The sequence below is a fragment of the Triturus cristatus genome, chromosome 7 (assembly GCF_964204655.1).
Source record: "Triturus cristatus chromosome 7, aTriCri1.1, whole genome shotgun sequence".
Taxonomy (NCBI): domain Eukaryota; kingdom Metazoa; phylum Chordata; class Amphibia; order Caudata; family Salamandridae; genus Triturus; species Triturus cristatus.
The window spans coordinates 1,281,225,749-1,281,245,188 of NC_140590.1; the positions used below are offsets into that span (position 1 = coordinate 1,281,225,749).

General features: G+C 49.3%; 1 protein-coding gene across 3 annotated transcripts in view; it reads right to left on the reverse strand.

Annotated features, from left to right (window-relative positions):
• The window catches only part of NUDT9 (nudix hydrolase 9), a 186,688-nt gene that overhangs the window by 123,958 nt on the left and 43,290 nt on the right, over positions 1-19,440 (reverse strand). The window contains exons 1-3 of one of the 3 annotated variants that reach the window (XM_085618833.1): positions 11,371-11,493; positions 9,072-9,218; positions 6,690-6,923 (exon numbers count right to left, since the gene is read on the reverse strand). In XM_085618833.1, coding sequence (XP_085474959.1) covers positions 6,690-6,923; positions 9,072-9,172 — 335 coding nt within the window. In that variant the 5' untranslated portion in view covers positions 9,173-9,218; positions 11,371-11,493. Of the gene's footprint in view, positions 1-6,689; positions 6,924-9,071; positions 9,219-11,370; positions 11,498-19,440 lie in introns of those variants that run through there. The other 2 variants (XM_085618834.1, XM_085618835.1) reach the window with 2 other exon arrangements.

A 19,440-nucleotide genomic window follows, 5' to 3' on the forward strand; every position in this document is an offset into this window, starting at 1 on the left:
TGCTGGAGCCAATAAATCGGTACTCCATAAATTACAAATGGTCCAACATGCAGCAGCCCGTCTGGTACTTGGCTGGCCTCGTAGATCATCAGCCTCGGCAGCACTGAATATGCTCCACTGGCTCCCAATAGCAAAGAGGATCCTTTTTAAGGTCCTCCTCATCACTTTCAGGGCTTTTCACCATCAAGGCCCTAAATATCTACGAAAGGGTTTTAGACGTTATAATCCTACACGTTGTCTAAGGTCTGTGGGTCAAAATCTCCTGGTCATTCCTAATTTCAGGCTAACAACCAAAGGTGGTAAATCCCTCTTTGTGTTGGGGGCAAAAGCTTGGAATAAGCTACCTTTCTTTCTTCGTTCCTTGCCAAACGAAATTCAATTCAGGAAAGCTTTAAAAACAAGGGTTTTTCATATGACCGAGACAGCCTGCATAGCAATGGTCTAAATATGTAGTGTTTAGCGTGAAGTTGATCTACTCCCCCCCAACTTGTACAGCTGAGTTGGGTGAGCGCCAAGATACTCCTTGGAGTGGTAGTAGTGCTATAGAAATAGATCTTACATTACATTACATTACATACCTGCATCGACACAATGCAGATATCTGCAAGCTGCAGGAGCTGCACCATACGGAGGGCATTCGGGCACGCCTGCGGGCGGAGTGGATAGGCGAGCAACATGTTGTGTACTATTCTAATTATGCATGTGGGGTTGCTATATTAATTTGTAACGGTTTACCATGGCACACACATTGGGCTCTTTGTGACAAAGAATGTTGACATGTTATAATATCTGGCACACTTCAGTTCTGATTATTCAGATTCTGATCTGTATATGGTTCAAATTTAGATGATCCCCTTTTTTTGCGAAGGTTTGCCAGCTGGTGAGCACATTGGGACCTGGGGCTTTTTTGTGGGGAGGGAACTTTGACGAGGTTTTAGACCCCAGAGTTGATAGGTCTAGTGGTTCCTGGGGTCAATCAATCAATCAATCATGAAATTTGTATCGCGCGCTACTCACCCGGGAGGGTCTCAAGGCGCTTGGGGGAGGGGGTCTACTACTGTTCGAACAGCCAGGTCTTGAGCTGTTTCCTGAAGGCGAGGTGGTCCTGGGTCAGCCGCAGGTGGATGGGCAGGGAGTTCCATGTCTTGGCCGCCAGGTAGGAGAAGGATCTTCCTCCAGTGGTGGCTCTCTGGATGCGAGGTACGGCGGCGAGGGCGAGGTGCGCGGATCGTAGCTGGCGGGTGGGCGTGTAGAAGGTCAGGCGGTCGTTGAGGTACTCGGGGCCCAGGTCGTGGAGGGATTTGTGTGCGTGGGTGAGGAGTCTGAACGTGATCCTCTTGTTGACGGGGAGCCAGTGTAGGTCTCTCAGGTGGCTCGAGATGTGGCTGCGTCGGGGGACGTCCAGGATGAGTCGGGCGGAGGCGTTCTGCATACGTTGGAGTCTTTTCTGAAGCTTGGCTGTGGTTCCGGCGTAGAGGGTGTTTCCGTAGTCTAGTCGGCTGGTGACGAGGGCCTGGGTGACCGTCTTCCTGGTTTCGGTCGGGATCCACCGGAAGATTTTGCGGAGGGTGTGGAAGCATGATGAGGAGACGGCGTTGACTTGTCTGGTCATCGATAGGGAGGAGTCCAGGATGAAGCCCAGGTTGCGTGCGTGGTCTGTTGTCCGCACCCAAATGCTGCTGCGCAATTGCATCTTCTGATGGCAGACAATTGCCTCACTGATTTCTGGGGCTTCTGCCATGGTGACAGCCTGAAGGGCACATGCATCGCAGCTAGACCACATGGTGCGGATTGACTATCGGCTGGCCACGCGCAATATAGATACATGGACTATGACTGTCTTGCACTTGTCACGGACATTGTCGGATCAGGCTCCGTTCCTACTGGAGATGACCTAACCCAGATTGAAGTATGTGCGCCTTTATATGGCGCCTCCCAGTTGGGGCGCTGCGTGACCAGGTGTTTCGTGATGAGGTCGGATAAGCAATTATGGAATATTTTGAACATATTGAGCGTTCGGTGTCGTTGCAGTCCATACTGTGGGACGCCTTCAAAGTTATGATTTGCGTGGTGTGCACTGTGAAGCAGGCTGGTTTGCTGCAAATGTTACGTGAGGCGCTTGCGCAGCTGCAGGAGGAGATCCACGCTTTGGAGCTCCAGTATTTCGAGACCTGTAGTACTTCCACGCAGGCGGCTATCCTCGATAAGCTCTTTGAATATGAGGAAGAAGCGTATAGAGAAACCCACTATCTGGGGGAAACGCTTGTCGTTATGGTGAGGATGATAAAGAGGGTAAGGCATCAGCCAACCTCCTGTGTAAACCATAGGTAAGCAATTACATAGCAGAACTTCAAGATGACCAACTTCACTCACATGTAGAGGTTGAGGTCAAACAGAGGGAGATGACCACCTTTTTTTCTACCCTTTACACTACCGTGCAAGCTGTGCCCCCCCAATCTAATTTCTTATTTTGACTCAGTACAGCTGCTGTGGTTTATCGGTGTTTCCTAGACAAGCCCTTTACGGTAGAGAAGATTATCCAGGTCATTAGTGGAATGCCTGGAGGCAAGGCCCCTGGCCTGGATGGCCTCACCGCCACCTTCTTCAACTAATATGCCCCGCTTCTGGCCCAGCATCTTCTCGCCATGTATGAGTCCCTTGCGACCGTAGTCCCCCCTCCCTGTGAGAGGCGCTGATTGGGACTATCTCAAAATCGGACAAGAACCCACAGCACTGTGAATCATACCGACCCTTATCCATGATTAGCATGGATAATAAAATCCTTGCAAAACTAATAGCCTTGCAACTGCTGCCGATTTTGCCTCTCATGGTACATCCGGACCGATTGAGCTTTGCACCTAGGAGGCTGTTGGCCCACAACCTGAGCACCTTTTTTGCCCTAGTTCACATTATTGACTCTAACCTCAGTATGGCTGCAGTCTGTTTGAACGCCACCATGGCATTCAATTCACTTGAATAGCCATACCTCTTTGCACTATTACTGCGCCTTGGAGTGAGCCCCAAGTAAATACAATTAACTGGACTGTTGAAAGCACAGCCTGTCGCGCGCTTAGGAATCAATGGAAAAATCACTTCCCCTTCTACATATCGAGGGGCATCCGACAGGGGTAACAGTTATTACCCATATTAATCGCCATAGCCATGGAGCTATTGGCAGCCCAATTACAACAATACCACTCCCATCACGGCCTAGCAGTTACACCTCACAGAACCCTTGTGTCTATGTATGCAGATGATGTTACTTTATATGTGAGGCACACGTGCTATAATCTGGTTCCACTGATCACAGAATTCACCAGATTTGGAGGCATAACAGGTGTTACTATCAATTGGGATAAATCAATCCTATTCCCCTTGACAACTGTAAGTGGGGACTTCATCTCAGAATTCCCGCAGCAGTGGGTGAAAGAATCTGTGCAATATCTGGGGATTTAGCGACGCCAAGACCTGCTTGAATTGTGGAAAGCTAATTAAGGAAGCCTGATGACATGGTTGGGGGAGCAGGTGGAGAGCTGGATGAAGCTCCCATTATCATTAACCAGGAGGTTAGCCAACTCTAAAATGGTGGTTCTCCCTAGATTCCTTTACTTCTTTATCAGCCTCCCACTGCTGGTGTATTTTCTGTCGCCAGCTCCGCTCGCACCTGGTGACCTTCGCGTGGGTAAGTAGACAACCTCGGAACGCTAAGGAGATAATGATGCCCCCATTCGAGCAGGGAGGGCTGGGAGCATCAGATATGGACTTATAATATTTCAATGCCCAGGTGCAATTGGTACACTATTGGCTTTACCCTACGCATTTTCAGGCACACACACAGCACCTGAGCATGACCACTTGCACCATGCCCCCTCCAGATGGCATTGTACTTGGCCCCACAAGCATCTGAAGGCAAAGATAGACTCCGTGGATCGCACAGTATGGGCATAGAATGAGCTACGTAGGCAGCTTGGCGCAGCAGTCTATTTGCTGCTTCGGTGCTAATCATTGGTCACCACTCCTTTCCTATCACACTTGACACTGGCAACCGCAATCGGCTGCGCAGTCTACAGCTCACATCCCTGGGAGCTGTGTATCCGGAAGGCTCCTTTATCACACCACAACAGGCATTACAACGTCCAGAAGTGACACTACTGGACCCGTTTACGTACTATCAATTGCATGCCACCGACTGGAAGATTTATGTATCTTTTTCTGCCGCCCCTCCTACGTTGCAGTTATTGAAGCAACTCTAACATGCCCTTCTCCGCGCAAGTTAGTCACGAGGCTGTACGCTGAAACGCAGGAAACTGCACCGGTGCAGGCTCCATGGGCCTTAGATCTTGCAACCCCTTCACTGATGACCAGTGGAAGTATTGTTGCAGTCAATCCCTGGAAAAGTTGCATAGAATGAGTTTGTGTGAAAATGCATGCTGCGCTGAGGCTTGCGCTGACTTTTTGCACCTTACATTGGACTGCCCTGGTGTGCAGCACTTCTGGCACATTGTATTTCATGCTCTAGCGGAAATTACCGCATATACCCCTGAGAGCATGCCACAAGTCATGCTTTTAAGATATGTGAAGGAGATCCCCCGGAAGTGTGCAAACTGACATCACTCCTGCTGCTTTTGGCAAAGCGCCAGGTGGTGATGCATTGGGGCCGGTGCCGCAGAGAGCTGGGTGGCTTTGCGAAGTGGCATATTGTCAGGAATAATTGACTGGAGGTGATGCCTATGAGTTCCCGTCCTAACAATATATGGTCTGCCTTGGAGGGGTATCTAAGCACCCATTATGGGAGGGAAGCAATAGTCATTGCCGTGATCCTGATGCTGAATGGGCAACAGGTGGCCCCTACCACTGCTATCCAGGGTCCTTAGACAACTACTTCAGACGCTGAAAGATATACCCACTTATATGTATCTGAGCGCGCAACATGTGCATCTTTGTGAGGTGACTTGAACCTGTTTTCTCCCTGCTGAGTGGCTATTCCTATTTTCTCTCTCCCCTAGTTGTGTTTGAAAGCAGAACAGCTGGCTGGGCTGCTCTTTGTCAGTGTACCTTGCCACTGTACTAAACTGTCTGCTGTACATTTTTGACTTGTATGGAAACGTCAATAAAAATAATTTAAAAAAATATATAGGGAAGGGCCCAGTACATCAATAGAAAAATGTGATTTAGAAGATGTGGGCAAAATAAGTCAATCAGCGCATTTATTGCACACAGAATAGAGATGTGATCTACAGCCATATTTAAGAAATGTTAACGCAACTTATATCATAAGGTGGATACTGAAGGTCATAAAAGGGAAGTAGATCAATCAGTACAGACCAGATTTGACCATCTGACCTTTTGCAAAAATTGCTTCTTGAAATTGTCTCACCTGCATGTTTTTTCCACGATTTTTGCTATAGAGAGGAAAAGTCTGTTGCTTCCAGTTTTTAGGGACTTACAGGTTCGACGCGTACAGGAGTTAATGGAAAATTATTCAGAAATGTAATAATATGACATTATGCTGCAGTGTGGGAAAATGTGTAGGTACTGTGTCAAAATGCTTGGAAACAATTGTTTTAGAACATATTGGAACCATAACATATACAATTATCGGTTAACCCCTTCAGTGCCACGCCCTTTCCCCCTCCTGTGCCGGGCGTTGCACTAGTGGGTGGGGTTCATGACGAGATAGTCTCGTCATGGGCACAGCGCAACCGTGCTCCATGACGAGACTATCTCGTCATGGGCACTGAAGAGGTTAACAGGGCATGCATGTTACACTGTACTACTATGTTTTTGTTTTCTTCTCTGCCTTTCTAATAGCGGTTGGAATAATCATTTTTCTTTGTCTTCTTTTGTCAAGTTAAGTGTGAAGCTATTAATGTATAGCTATTTGTATTTTCTACTGCCTGAATAGAATATTTAAGCTTGATGTCCGGCGTAGACATTTAAAAACTAAAACTGTATAATTATAGGCATTAATTTTTTAGGCAATGAAATAGATTTTTGAATTGTTTTGGTATTTTAACAGATAATGCCTTCCAGGTGTACATTTTACTAGCAGATGCGTATTTATTAAAGAGTACTGGAATGAACCCCAATGTACCCCAATATAGGCCTAGGTAGTTACACAACCTTTTACCTACATCTGTCCTACATTGTTCTACATAACAGGTCTGATGCTGACCTTTTACCTAGTTAGGCAACTATGCACGAGGATAATCTTTTTATGAGATTGTTTTATAAAGAAGAGACTGTAAATTGGGTCTAAGGCTGTAACATTTTTTATCGAAAAGAATGTCGCTTTTAGCAATTAAATAGACCTTAATTATATTGTGTAGTAGTGTGTTTTTTAACGGATTTCAATGGACTGTTTTTCTTTTTTCTGGTTTAATGTTTGTATTTCCCTGTAGGCAAAATATGATACAAATAAATACACAGTAAACTACTTGAGAATATAAAGATACATATTTACAGTTAGGAAAGTTCATAATTTGAGAATATGAATGCAAAATAAAAAAAAATACATATATGCAACTGCAGCAAAAACCAAAAGATGGTGATGGCTAGCAGCAGGTTTTTAGTTTAAGTGGTTAAAAACTCACTGAAAACTTGGGTAATAGAACTTGGCAGCTCTGCAACCATATCTTCATATAGTTCTAAGGTGATACACGACCCAACTATACCACTGATCTGCTTACCGGATATCTGGGTCAGCCCAGACGGGTCCGGATAAAACAGAGGGTGCAGTGTAATCCACTGGCTGATACTCAGGCCAGGACACCGACCAGCTGACCTTGTCATCCAGCACCAAACTGCGCATGACACTGGACTGTGGATACGGAGAGGTGCGGGCCTTGGTGTGCACGTCGGAGGAAGGCATGGCACTGAGGCAGTAGGCTCGCGGAGAATTAAACCAATGAGAGAAGAAAGATCTGCAAGAAGAAAAGAAGAACACATCACTTAGAAGACCACAGACTGGATCTTGTAAGCTGTCTATACTTAACAACATCAAATTATCCCACCAGCTGCGTGAACAAGTGTAAATGTATCATAATGGTCAGAGAGCAAAGCCGTTGGACACATTTTACGGTTTAAAGTCAGGAAGTCCCTCATATAGGATAGATCTTAAAGGCTCAAACAGCAGATCGATCCCTCAGGTTTGAAAGATCTCCTATTCCTCACGGTACACAAATCTTAAGGTTCAGACAGCAGAGCTATGACTCTTATCTACATATCACATGTTGTGCTTCAAATGTATTACCTTCAAAAATACACAGTGAACCCCAGATCGCTTGCACAGGAAAATACCCAACAGACCTCCACTCAACTTGCTGGAATGCAATAATAACAGGATAGTTGACAAATACAGTGAAGTGTAATCCTAAAAGAAATGGAATGCATTCAAATACCTTCAACTGACTACAGTGTTTGTATCCGTTTCAATGTGGAGTTTATGAGTGTTCAGGTATCTTGCCTGCAGCTATACTTGATATAAGGGCCAGAACTGGACACAAAACTCCATATACTGATGCCAGAACTGGACAGAATACACCAAGGTAATCCCAGAAGCAGGAAAAGTGCCAGACCAGATTTCAAGAGTTTAAATCAATTCTCCAGATGCTAATCCATATATGGCTTTTTTTAAATGGGCACAATGCTCACAATAAGGCTTCCACAGGAGAGGTACACAAAGTTAGAACAACCTGCTTGTGCATCTGAATGGCAGAAGGGTCATGCGACCCAAGTAAAAGGGGGCAGCAGACACATTAGGGATTAAATGGTGCACCCTATATCAGCTGGGACACATTTTTAAAGATTGTGTAGGGTACGCGCTCTGAATCAAAGACCTCTAGGAGCTTTCACAAGTTCTACTATGGTTCTGCGTATGCCTAGAAAGATTTTTTTTATTGGATTCTGCTGTAGTGCTGGAAGACAATTACGTAAGCCCTTATTAAAAACTGATTGGATTATGGCAATACCTTATGTGCAGCCATAAATGACTCGCCGCTGACACCCTTACAAAGTGTGCAGAATGCAGCCGCCAGGCTGATCTGTCATCTCCCACCTAGAGCAGCTTCAAAGCTCCTCCCAAACTCTCTCCATAGGCTATATTTCTTTGAACTCCTTTGCTATGTGCTTTAAGCTTTGTAAGGCAGGGGCCATATATATCTTAGAGACACGATTACTGTTTACCATCCTGGCAGAAGTGTAAGATCGCCTGATATGGCCCTGGCAACTCTGTACCGAATACACAAGGTGAGAAGCGGTGGTCACTTTTTCTCTTACCAAGCCGCTAGGCACTGGAATAAACTACCTTTTCTACTCCAATCTGGCAAGAATCTGATATCCTTTAAAATAAAAATCCTCAAAACTTGCCTATTTTCATGTGCTTGCGTGCTTTCCCTGTTTTCTATGGGCCTGGCTAATACCTTGTCCTCAGCACCAGTATAAACCTTTGAGAGGGAGCTGTCTGAGCTTAATAAATGAAAATAAAATGATACCCTTATTTACATCCTGGTGTTTAACAGAATTCTTCCCTCGGTCCACAAAGGAAGACCGTTTGAGGGATTACTAATGTATTGAAACTGAACTTCTGATACTGGAAGGTCAAGGATCACCGATATGCTGTTCAGAGAACGGGTTTATTGTAACAGGGGTATCTTAAAAATGATGTACCCTGCACAGAACAGTATGGTGCGTTGAATTTGATTTAGACCGGAATACAGAAACCAGGACGTGATGAGGGCTGAGAACATGCAATTTGTACAGTGCTAGAATCAACTTGTACTTGCTGCTGGTTACTAAATATTCACGTTACATTCATCCCCAAATAAAGGCACAGTGAGATAGTTCTCAGTCTGTTTTAGAACGTTGGTCTCCACGTCCAAAAGTCATACATTTAGCTATTACACCACATCTCTGGCCCTCCTACCCCACTACAGGTTATGGTGTGCTTCTTTGTGTTACTGAAGAGATTCCATAACTATTTACCACTAATAATACATTTTTTGTTAGAGGCTCAGGTCCTCTTTGCCGGGATGACATAGTAATCAGAACTGGGGCAGGTAGATGGCGAGTACCTGCAAGCCGGCTGGGTGAATCCTAGGTGGGCTGATCGAGGGCCTGCCACAGCAGAGAAGCTGAAAGCGAATGACAGGGCAGCTACAGCTCGGGGAGTCATCAGTGGTGAGAATCTCGGAAGCAGGTGCAGCTTGCAAGAGAGGATCCTGGGGATAGAGACCCCAAAAATCAGGACACAGGAAAGTTTCTCGCCTACACATTGCATTGATGCCAGCTCGGAGGTCATTGCAACAGATTTCAAGCTGGCCTATGTTTAGCGTGAGTAATTCACCCCACAGAAGTAGCTCACAGTATTTAATTTGAGCCAGTGGTTTCCAGGGCTCGGCACTGGCACTTAATTCTCAACACCGGCACTAATGACAGTCCACGCATGGTGGGCCTGTCTATCTAATTTTGAGATGAGCACAACAACAGTGTTTAATAATTCAATATACATAAAAAATTATTAATACCTACCGCTCAAGCCATTCTTACTGCTTTAAGTGCCTGCAATAGTCACACTCATAGGAGTGCTACGGTTAGTAGTTGTTTTGGTACTGTCACTGGCAGTGCTGGCAGGGGCAATGGGTGGTGCAAGCTTCAGTAGCTTCCTGACAAAGGCCCTGGCACTGCACTTTTTTTATTTATAAAATAAGCACTGATTTTAGAACAGTCAGATGTGAGTTACTCATTCGCCCGAAAGACATATCACGTCAGTGAGCAACCCAGGTCTGATTTTTTGTGCATTCCGATTAGGCCTGGGTGGTGAACTTCGATCCGTTCACGGAGTTTTCTGCACTCCGCGGAGCTCACGGAGTGCAGAAAACTCCACTTTGCGATGTGCAGCGGAGTATTTTCCCCACTCGCAATCAGTAAGATCGCGAACAGTAAGTTTGCGAGCATGAGCTGCTGCTCAGGTAGAATTTCTACCCGAGCGGCGAGATACCAGCATAAACTGCAGTTCGCACTGCACTCCGCCACTCGCGGAACTTCACAGAGTTTTCTGTAACTTCGCGGAGTTCCGCAAAGCAAAACTCCGCGAACTACGCACAGGCCTAAATTTCAGATTTGCATATTCCAGCATTCAAACTCAAAAAATCATTATTGCAGGTGCCAGAATACAAAAGAAAGGTAAAAGAGTAGCTACTCACACCGCCCATCGACAGACTCCGATTTCTGAATAAACAATACAGAATATGTAACACTGATTTTTTTAAAACTGTATATTGCCAGTGATTCGGAGTTAAAAAGGATGGTGTTGGAGATCGAACAAATTCTCTTTGAACTTGGATCTTACTATCCTAGAGCCGAAATTAAAGAACATTTTTCAATGTAACGCTTATGCCAAATAAAATGTTATTAATTGGTAATTCAGCAAACCATGAGAACAACAGTAACATAAAACACTGTGATATAACAGTGCTACCCTGTTGGTTCAACTCGGGGTACATACAGGCACGTGCAGGGTCAATTACAATCACGAAAGGGCATATTTATGAGCCCCTTGCGCTGCCAGAGCGTCCCTTTTTGTGACGCTCCGGCGGCAAAAACCTTGAAATCATATCTATGAGGCCTCGCAAAGCCACTTTACATGGCTTTGAATGGCCTAATACATATGCTGTAAGGCAAGGCAGCATAAATCGCTGTATTTCCTTATTCTACAATCTGGAGGAATTCCATGGGGTTTGCAGTGGGTGTTCCCACGCAACACCCATACATTTTGACACTTCTCCAGATTGATAAAACCATGTAAACCTCGGGATATGCCAAAACCTTACGCCTTCTGAGATGAGGCGTAACAAGTAAAAATAACTTTATTTCTCCTCGTTTATTCCTCTTTACATGTCCAGCACACCGAAAGACAAAAAAGCCTCACAGTGCCCCTTCCTGCAAAAAAAAGAAATCCTGCCAACAGCACAGCGTGCTGGCGCTAGGCTACTGAAACGAAGCAAGCGCAGGGGGAAAGTACAAGAAAGCACAGTATAGGATACCTGCCCTTTTTCTTTGAATTGACAGCACAGCAAGGGGACTTGCTGCGCTGTCCCACGCCAAAACTCCACAAATTAGGGCCTTAGTGAGCATTCTGAAAGCAGCAAGGGGCTGTTAAGCTTTTTTTACACCGCTACTGTCGTTTGAACAGTGCTCAATTATATCGATTTAGAAAAAAACAGACCTCGACAAAAGCCAACAGAAGCCCACATAACAAACTCATCAAATAGGATGAACAACGAGGTAACAGTAGATTAAGGTGTCGGAGTGATAGATTCAAACAGGGATAGGAAGAAAGGCATTTTATAGGAAAGTAACTAGATTCAATACCAGGGACCCTTCGGCTGGACTCAATCACGAAGACGATCCTTTAAAAAATCCACAGACGTCATGCCACATTGAAAGCTTATTGGTGGAGCAGCTTGTGCGTCGGAAAAAGGTCCCACCTTCTTGCTGCTCCAGCCAATGACCGAAGAGTATCCCGGAAGAAATCCTCAAAGAACAGGGTCCGCACCCTTTTCCCCTCTGCCAGTGTTTAGTTCTCCTCGCTTCAAAGCATCCGGGAGGAGGTCCTTAGCTGCTCGTTTTGTCATGGTAGAATTATTGCAAACTCTTTCCGAGTCGTTGCCTAGCGCTACTCAAACGTGCGGAAGTTCCCATTAGAGAGGAATGATCTGCAAGCAACGCACCCATTGCCGTGATTCAACGCTACGTGTCTAATTACAGAGCTTTCAAGAATCGCTCTGGTTATGCCAATAAATAAATATTTTAAAATAATTAAACAAACACTTTAAGAACTGCTAAAAACGGAGAACGAAAGCGTAGATCTGGAAAATTACAGTATCTCTTGTTTGCTGTTTTATTTAAGCGGGAACTCGACCCGAAGGTATTGAAGCACCAGTTACATTTCAGAAGGGGGGCTTGGGGGGGGGGGGGGGGGGGGTAGACGACTGCAGGGAGGCCCCCCCGCAGTTTGGGAGAGGGTGTGGGGGGGCGTGGCTTGCCTTTCGCCGGCCATTTTGAACTTGGGCTACAATTTTTGTAGCCCAAAAGTAGCCCAATTATAAAGGGCTTGGGCGCCTGCTCCCAGCCACCATTTTAGGTTTGGTGACCTGGTGGCTGGGAGTCTGGCTATTGGTGTTTTTTGTCACGAGTATTTTGGTGCGTTGATTATTGGTAGGCTTTGTAGGATGGCGTCGCAAGATTTTCGTGTCCTGGAGGCCCTCCGGCTTTTACGGGAGGCAGGCAGGATGGACCTCGTCATTGGCGAGGTCGCGGGGCCTACGCGGCAGGCCTCGGCTGGTGTGGCGGCAGCGGTGGCCGCGTGTACTTCACCCAAGAAGCAGAGGTTGGGGCCTGTGATGTCTAGCAGGAGTAATGACAGACACCAATCGTATGTGAAACACTAGCTTTATTACTCCGCATCCATCACCTTCCCTGTCCCTACTCTATCTGCCCTCGTCCTGTCATTGCTCCTCCTCTTCCTCTGGCCCACCTAGCTCCACCCAGACCAACAACTATACCGCTCACCCTCTACATCTTCCCCCTTTTTAACAAAACGAAATGAAATGACTGACTTGTTTATAGTTCTTCAATCAGACGTCGCGGCCTGCGAATGTCCTGTCTCGGTCTCAGTGACATCGTTCCTGTCACAACCTCTGAGTCTCCTTCAGGCCCAGGACACGGACCCTCCGCAGCTCCAACATGTTGCTCTCGAACTTTACTCTCCGGCTGCCCCCTCAGTCTTTGAAGCGACTCCTTCATACCAGGCGTGCATTTCTGAAAACAAGACGCGTTTCGGGTAACTCTTCGACTGTCCGATTCAGCCGTCACCATGGTACCCTTCGTCTGAGTGATTGTCAATGGTTCAGCTCGGAACCTGCAGTCTGTTTTCCGGTGCTGCTCCTGCTTGACGAGAACACAGTCTCCTTCATGGAAGGAAGGTGATCGTGCTCTCCTTCTGGCGTCTGCATACGACTTCATTCTCTCTTTCCCGCGACGATCGGCGGACACAACCTCTTGATGCATGCGAACAGGTGAAACTGCTCGTAGGACGCCTTCCCATGTGGGTATCCTGTTCCTGATCGGTCTTCCCAGCATTAGGGTGGCAGGACATTTGCCCGTGGTGGCATGGGGAGTTGTCCTGTAGGCCCGGAGGACCTCATTGAGAGCCACCTGGAGGTTCCTTCTCTCACCGGTCGCTTGTTGAAACATTTTCTTCAGAGTGGCCATGAATCTTTCAATTGTGCCATTTGCCTGTGGCCATAAGGGCGTTATTTTCCGATGCGTGAAGTTCATGTGCCGTGCAAAAACACTAAACTCATGTCCGTTGAATGGAGGGCCATTGTCCGTTTTGAGCACCTTTGGAATACCCCACGCCGCAAACACTTCATCCAGTACCGCGATAGTGCTAGCCGCATTAGTGGATGATACAAACTGGGCTATCGGGAACCGCGAATACTCGTCCATAATGGCCAGGACATACTTCCCTGACTGAAGGGGTCCATAGAAGTCCATAGCAAGTTCCTGCCACACGCCACTGGGTAATTCAGTCATTCGCAAGGGAGGCGGGGGACTTCCTTGGCTGACAAGCTGACACTGCAGACAGTCTTTGAGAGTACGTTCCACCATCTGATCTAATAGCGGGAACTACACTCGCTCTCTCAGGGCTCGCTTCATCGCAACTACACCACGATGACCTTCGTGAGCTAGATTGACAATCCCTTGTCGTAGTCGCGTCGGGATGACAATCCTGTGATCCCTTAGCAGAAGCCCTTCCGAGGTGGCAGACAGCTCCTCACTCACGTATCTGAATGCCTGCAGCTCTTGGTTGCTAGCTGGATCTTCCGGGTCCTCATCATCATCAGATCTCCACCTGTTGGTCTGTAGACACCTGAGTACTTTCTGAAGAATGACGTCTTGCGCCGTCGCTTCCAGAATGGCCTCCAGGGGAACCGCCGGCGGTTGAGCCTGGCCCACGACAAAGTGGACATATTCCTCAGCAATTGATGCCTCTGGCGCCGGCGCAGGTCTCGGGTGGCAAGACATGTAGTCGGCCGGGTTGGCTGACTTGCCCGGCTTGTGCAAACGCAGGCCCCACTGCTCTATCCGAGGTGGCATCTTCGACCGTGGATTTCCAAATATGGTGACGAGCGCCTGGTGATCTGTCACCATCATGAAGTGCTTGCCATAGATGAACACATGGAAGTGTTCGCAGGCCCAGACAACCGCCAGACTCTCTTTCTCTGGCTGAGAATATGCCTTTTCAGTGTCCGACAAACTGTGACTCGCATACGCTACGATGTGGCGCTGGTCCTCCTCTCGGTCATACTGAGCCAGGATCGCCCCTAGGCCCACCGGGCTGGCATCCACGGTTATTTCCGTCTTCCGTTTGGGGTCAAAGTATGCCAAATTGTCAGCTGCCTCAACTGCCCGTTTGATGTCCTGAAAGGCCTGCTCACACTGACGGGTCCAGTCGAACGATTGTCCCTGCTTGGTGAGAGTGCGAAGTGGATGACTGATGGTGGCATAGTCCTTGATGTACCTCGCACAATAACTGGCCATGCCCCGAAAGGAACGGACATCACCGACGTCTTGAGGGCTCTTGGTGTCATTTAAAGCCAGCACTTTCTCAGGGTCAGGCTTCATCCCTGCTCCAGAAAACACATGCCCAAAGAACTTGAGTGTGGATCGATGAAACTCACACTTCTCTTTGTTCAATGTCAAGTTGGCGTCCAGGAGAGCGTGACATACTCTATCGAGGGCCTTGTCATACTCTTGGACGTTGGACCCATACACAAGGATATCGTCGCTGTAGTTTAGCGTGTTGGGTATGTGGCATATGGTTTGGCGTATTGCTTCCTGAAAGATCTCTGCAGCAGAAGAGATGCCAAAGCTTAATCGTTTATAACGATACAGACCCAGGTGTGTCGCGAACGTCGTTATATACCTTGACCGTTCATGTAGTTCCAGCTGGTGATAGCCTTTGTTTAAGTCCAGTTTCGAGAACACTCTGGCCCCATTCAACGCAGCAATCATATCACTCAAGTGAGGCCCAGGATGTCGTTCACGCTCAATCGCGGTGTTGGGAAGCCGCATGTCCACGCACAGTCGCACCTTTCCAGAAGTGCCCTTCTTGGGTACGATGACTACGGGTGACACCCATGGGGTGGGGCCGTCAGTCCTTTCAATGATGTCTGAAGTGAGCAGTTCTTGCAGCTCATCCTCCACAGCCTGCTGAAGGTGGTATGGTACCCGTCGGGGATGTTGAGCGACAGGTCGAATCTGCTCATTGATGAGGAGCCGGACTTGACATTTATTCAGCCTTCCCAAACCAATGAATAGCTTGTGGAATTTGTGTAGTATGTCCTGATTCCCACTGACATGGTATAAGATCTCAACCAGCCGAAGTCTCTCGGCCGTCGGTAAGCTGAGAAGGCAATCAGCTTCCGGGCCATCAATCACGTGTACTACAGCAGATATCGACTTGTTCTGATGTCGAAGAGTGGTTTTGAATTTCCCTAGACAGGGGAGCGGTTTCTTGGACATCCAGGTGAAGACTCGGACGTATGCCGGGCACAACGGAGGCGGTGGCTTCATCTTGTTGTATTCCATCACCGGGATGTAATTCAATGATGCCCCACTGTCCAGGACAAACTGCGTGTCATGATTGCCCACACTGATGTCCAGTCTCGGGTAGGTCTTCAGTTGATCTGGATCGGCAACCATGCTGGCATACTCGACCGTGTACTCGGATTCGCATGACCCTGATCGAGAGTCCGCGGATGGTGACCTTCTTGCCCAGCGAGATCTCCTCGATTCCCGGCTGGAATGAGATGAGCTGGAGGACGATTTCGGCCGATCTTGCACCGCTTTCACGTGGTGTCGCCTGGTGTCCGAGCGAGTCGGCCTCATCACATCATTCTTCCTCTCCCGGCGATATTCGCCACAAGTCGCCTCAAAATGGTTAGTTCGTCCACACTTCCGACATTGCTGCCCCATGGCTGGACACGCTTCTCGGTGCGGGAAGTCATACCCACATCGGTAGCACTTCTTTCCCCCCTCTTGTCTTTTCTCCTCGATCCGTGTCTTCTGTGCTCGGTGTACCTCTGGCGCGAGGAAGGCCTAGAGTGGTACCGGCGCTCCTTCGAGTGTCTGCGTCGGTGACTGTCTTGCACCCGGCATACTTGCTCACGTCTTTCCGGGCACCCGGCTTCCATGCTCTTGGCTTGCTCCTCCGCCTGGTCGTACACTCGAGTCATCTCTTCTATTTCTTCTAGGTTGTGACTTTTCTCCAGCAGCCTCCTCCTCAGTGTCTCAGACTGACACCCATCAATTATCTGCGACCGGATAGCATCATCCGTTGAAAACGCATCAAACTCTCAATATCGGGACAATCGACGCAGTCGTGTTATGAACGAACTCATTACCTCTTCTTTCCCTTGACGGGCTTGATGAAAGGTATACCTCTCATAATCCACATTTTTTTTAGGCAGAAACTTCCTATTGAGCGCCTCGCGCACTTTATCATAAGTTCCGGTATCCGCACGAGGTAGTTCTTTGATGATCTTGCTAATCTCTTTGCCGACCAGATTGCGCAGTGCAATCACTTTGTCCTCATCCTCGGTCACCTTCGACCCTTTAATGTAATCCTCAAAGTCTTCAAGCCATTCTTGCCATCTGGGGCCCATACTCTCCCCGACCGTTAACGGTAGCGGCTCTGGTGGGCGCTGGTGTGACACACTCGTCATAATCGGCGTGGCTTCGGGTCTTTGCGGCGAGTTGCGGTTCGACATGATGGCAACACGCCCCCAACTCGTCCGTCTGTTCTTAGCTTGCGTGGGGTCAGTGCCTGGTCGCTTTTGTTCCTCCTCGTCTGCCTCAGCAGATGCTTGACCACTCTCTGGACGAAATATTCCGTCTCTTGGCTTGTAGAGTGCTTGTTTAATTTCTGGCCTGACTTAAAGATGGCTGCCCTTCTGCTTCTTATGGAGATGTCCCACTGATGACTGCCTGACTCCAAGATGGCTGCCGCACAGGGTCTCTCACTCCCACGAGGCCTGGCCTGCCACTCTCAGCCCACTTGCCACACTACTCGTCGGTGCTTCGCAATCACCACCACTTTTAGTGCCTCACATGCATTCCAGGAGTCATTAGCTGGCACAACAAGCTCGGGGTGGGCTCCCGGCGTTCTTCTCCGCGCGCGTGCCGTTTCTCACGCATCGGGCGTGAGGCTTTCAATTAGCGCGTAGCAGCGCTCAGTCACTCACGTGGTCTACCGCTTCGGTGCAGCCGATAACTACTTCAGGAGCCGTCAGCATTCGTCAGGGTGGGCTCCCGCTCCTGTTCTCACAATTCTGGCACCACTTGCTCTGACTCACTTTGGCGCTCGACGATAAGCACGTTTGCTTCCCCGGCTGCACCACGGGACAGGGGCACATCTTTCTCAGTTTCTGGGGACACTGGGCTGCAGGATCCCACCCTCGTCGCCAGCTGTGATGTCTAGCAGGAGTAATGACAGACACCAATCGTATGTGAAACACTAGCTTTATTACTCCGCATCCATCACCTTCCCTGTCCCTACTCTATCTGCCCTCGTCCTGTCATTGCTCCTCCTCTTCCTCTGGCCCACCTAGCTCCACCTAGACCAACAACTATACCGTTCACCCTCTACAGGGCCGGTAAGTGAGCGGGGCTGCCCGCGTTTGAGAAAGGCGGCCCCCGCTCATTTGTCACAATTTCCGTTGGCGGTAGCGGGGGAGGCAGGGGTATCAGGCGGGGTGGGCCGGGAGTTGTTGGGCGCAGTGAGTGAGGCGGGCGGTGCGGCGTTTGGTGTTCCGCATTCTTCTTCCTCCCCCGCTGCGAGTGTCAAGCGCGGGGGGGCCGGGGATTTAAGCGGCGCTCGGCTTCACTGCCGGGGGCGCCGCAAGCGTCGTATATGGCGTCGCGGAGCGAGGGAGAGCTGGGTGTGGGAGCAGCGGGGGCCGGAGGCCGTTTGCGAGCGGGCGCTGAGGTGGTGGACGAGTATGTCTTTGAGCGCGATGTCGGGGAGGGCGGAGCCAGCGCAGAGTGCATTGTAGGCCCCAGTGCATTGGTGAGGAGTTATGAGGGAGATTTTGCTGGCGACAGGGTGGGCATGAGGCAGGCATTTGGAAGCAAGTCTGGTTTCGAGATGGCAGGGGGCTCTGCGGAGGGTGGGCCTTTTAGCCCTTTACTGTTTCCCCCCCCTTCTTCGTTTAAGGGAGGGAGAGGGTCTGTTGGGGGGAGTTCGTGCGGGGAGGGGGAATGGGCGCAGGTGGGGGGCTGGCATCCTCATCCGGAATTGCTTTCAGTTGAAGATCGTGGGAGTGTGAGGGTGTCGGTTTCTCCGACTAGGGTGGGTTTGCTGCCTTCGGTCACTGGAAAGGTACGTCAGGGGTTGACAGGGGCGGGGGGGTTGGTTTGGATGTGGAAGGTGTAGCATTTGGGGATATGGAGCCAGCTGAGGAGGGTCGGGATTGGGAGGGGCTTGACATTTTTCCTTCATGGGCCGAAGGGGTTCGGGGCCTCGCTGAAGGGGACTCTTTGGGGGGGGGTCCCGGTTGAATGGGCGCGAGAGGGGCGCGGGTAAGGGGTTGGGAGCTAGGTTTGGTGACAGGGGTGGGGAGTGGGCGGGGTTGGGTGGTTCGCTGGGTTCGGGGGCCGATAAGGGGGCTGGTTCTGTGTCTGCGGTGGTTCAGGCAATGTTAGAATGGAGTGGGGATGAGGAAGGGGTGGCGTCTCCTTACCCGGTTGGTGTTGGTCTGTCAGGTTTTTCTGGAGGTAGTGGGCAGAGAGAGATGTTTCAGAGTGGTGCGGGGGCAGGTGTAGCGAGTAGTTTTCAGGGACCCAGCACACCAGTCCAACATTTTTCTTCACAGGTTAGGAAGTGTGGCAGCGCAGCGGACTCGGTAGGGCAAGGTGCGGCCCAGCGGCGCCGAGGAGAAGGGAGGGTGAGGCCTGGCGCAGCACATTCCGTACCATCGGGGGATCCCGTCGCGGCCAGCACACGAAAGTCCGGTGCGACTTTGTTGGCCCCAACGTTCGGCAGGTCACGGTGGTCAGCATTTATGCAGGAATTTGATGGTCAAGCCAGTCAACAGTTGGGGGAGGACCGGCGGGTACAGTCGGCTCCCCCACAGAGCAGATTTTCAGGGGCCAGTGTGAGTCAAAAGGCAGGGTCTGGTAAGGCCCAAGTGGTGGAATTTGCTAAAGAGGTGTTCCAGGCGGAGGAGCCAATTCTGCTGGACTATGAGGAGGATAGTCCTGAAGAAGGGGAATTGCTGGATGAGGAGGGGGGTCTTCTCATGTGTCTCGTAGTTTTTTTCAGATCACGGGTGCGGTCCCACGTAAGCAGCCGGCGATGGTTCGAGCTAAAGGAGA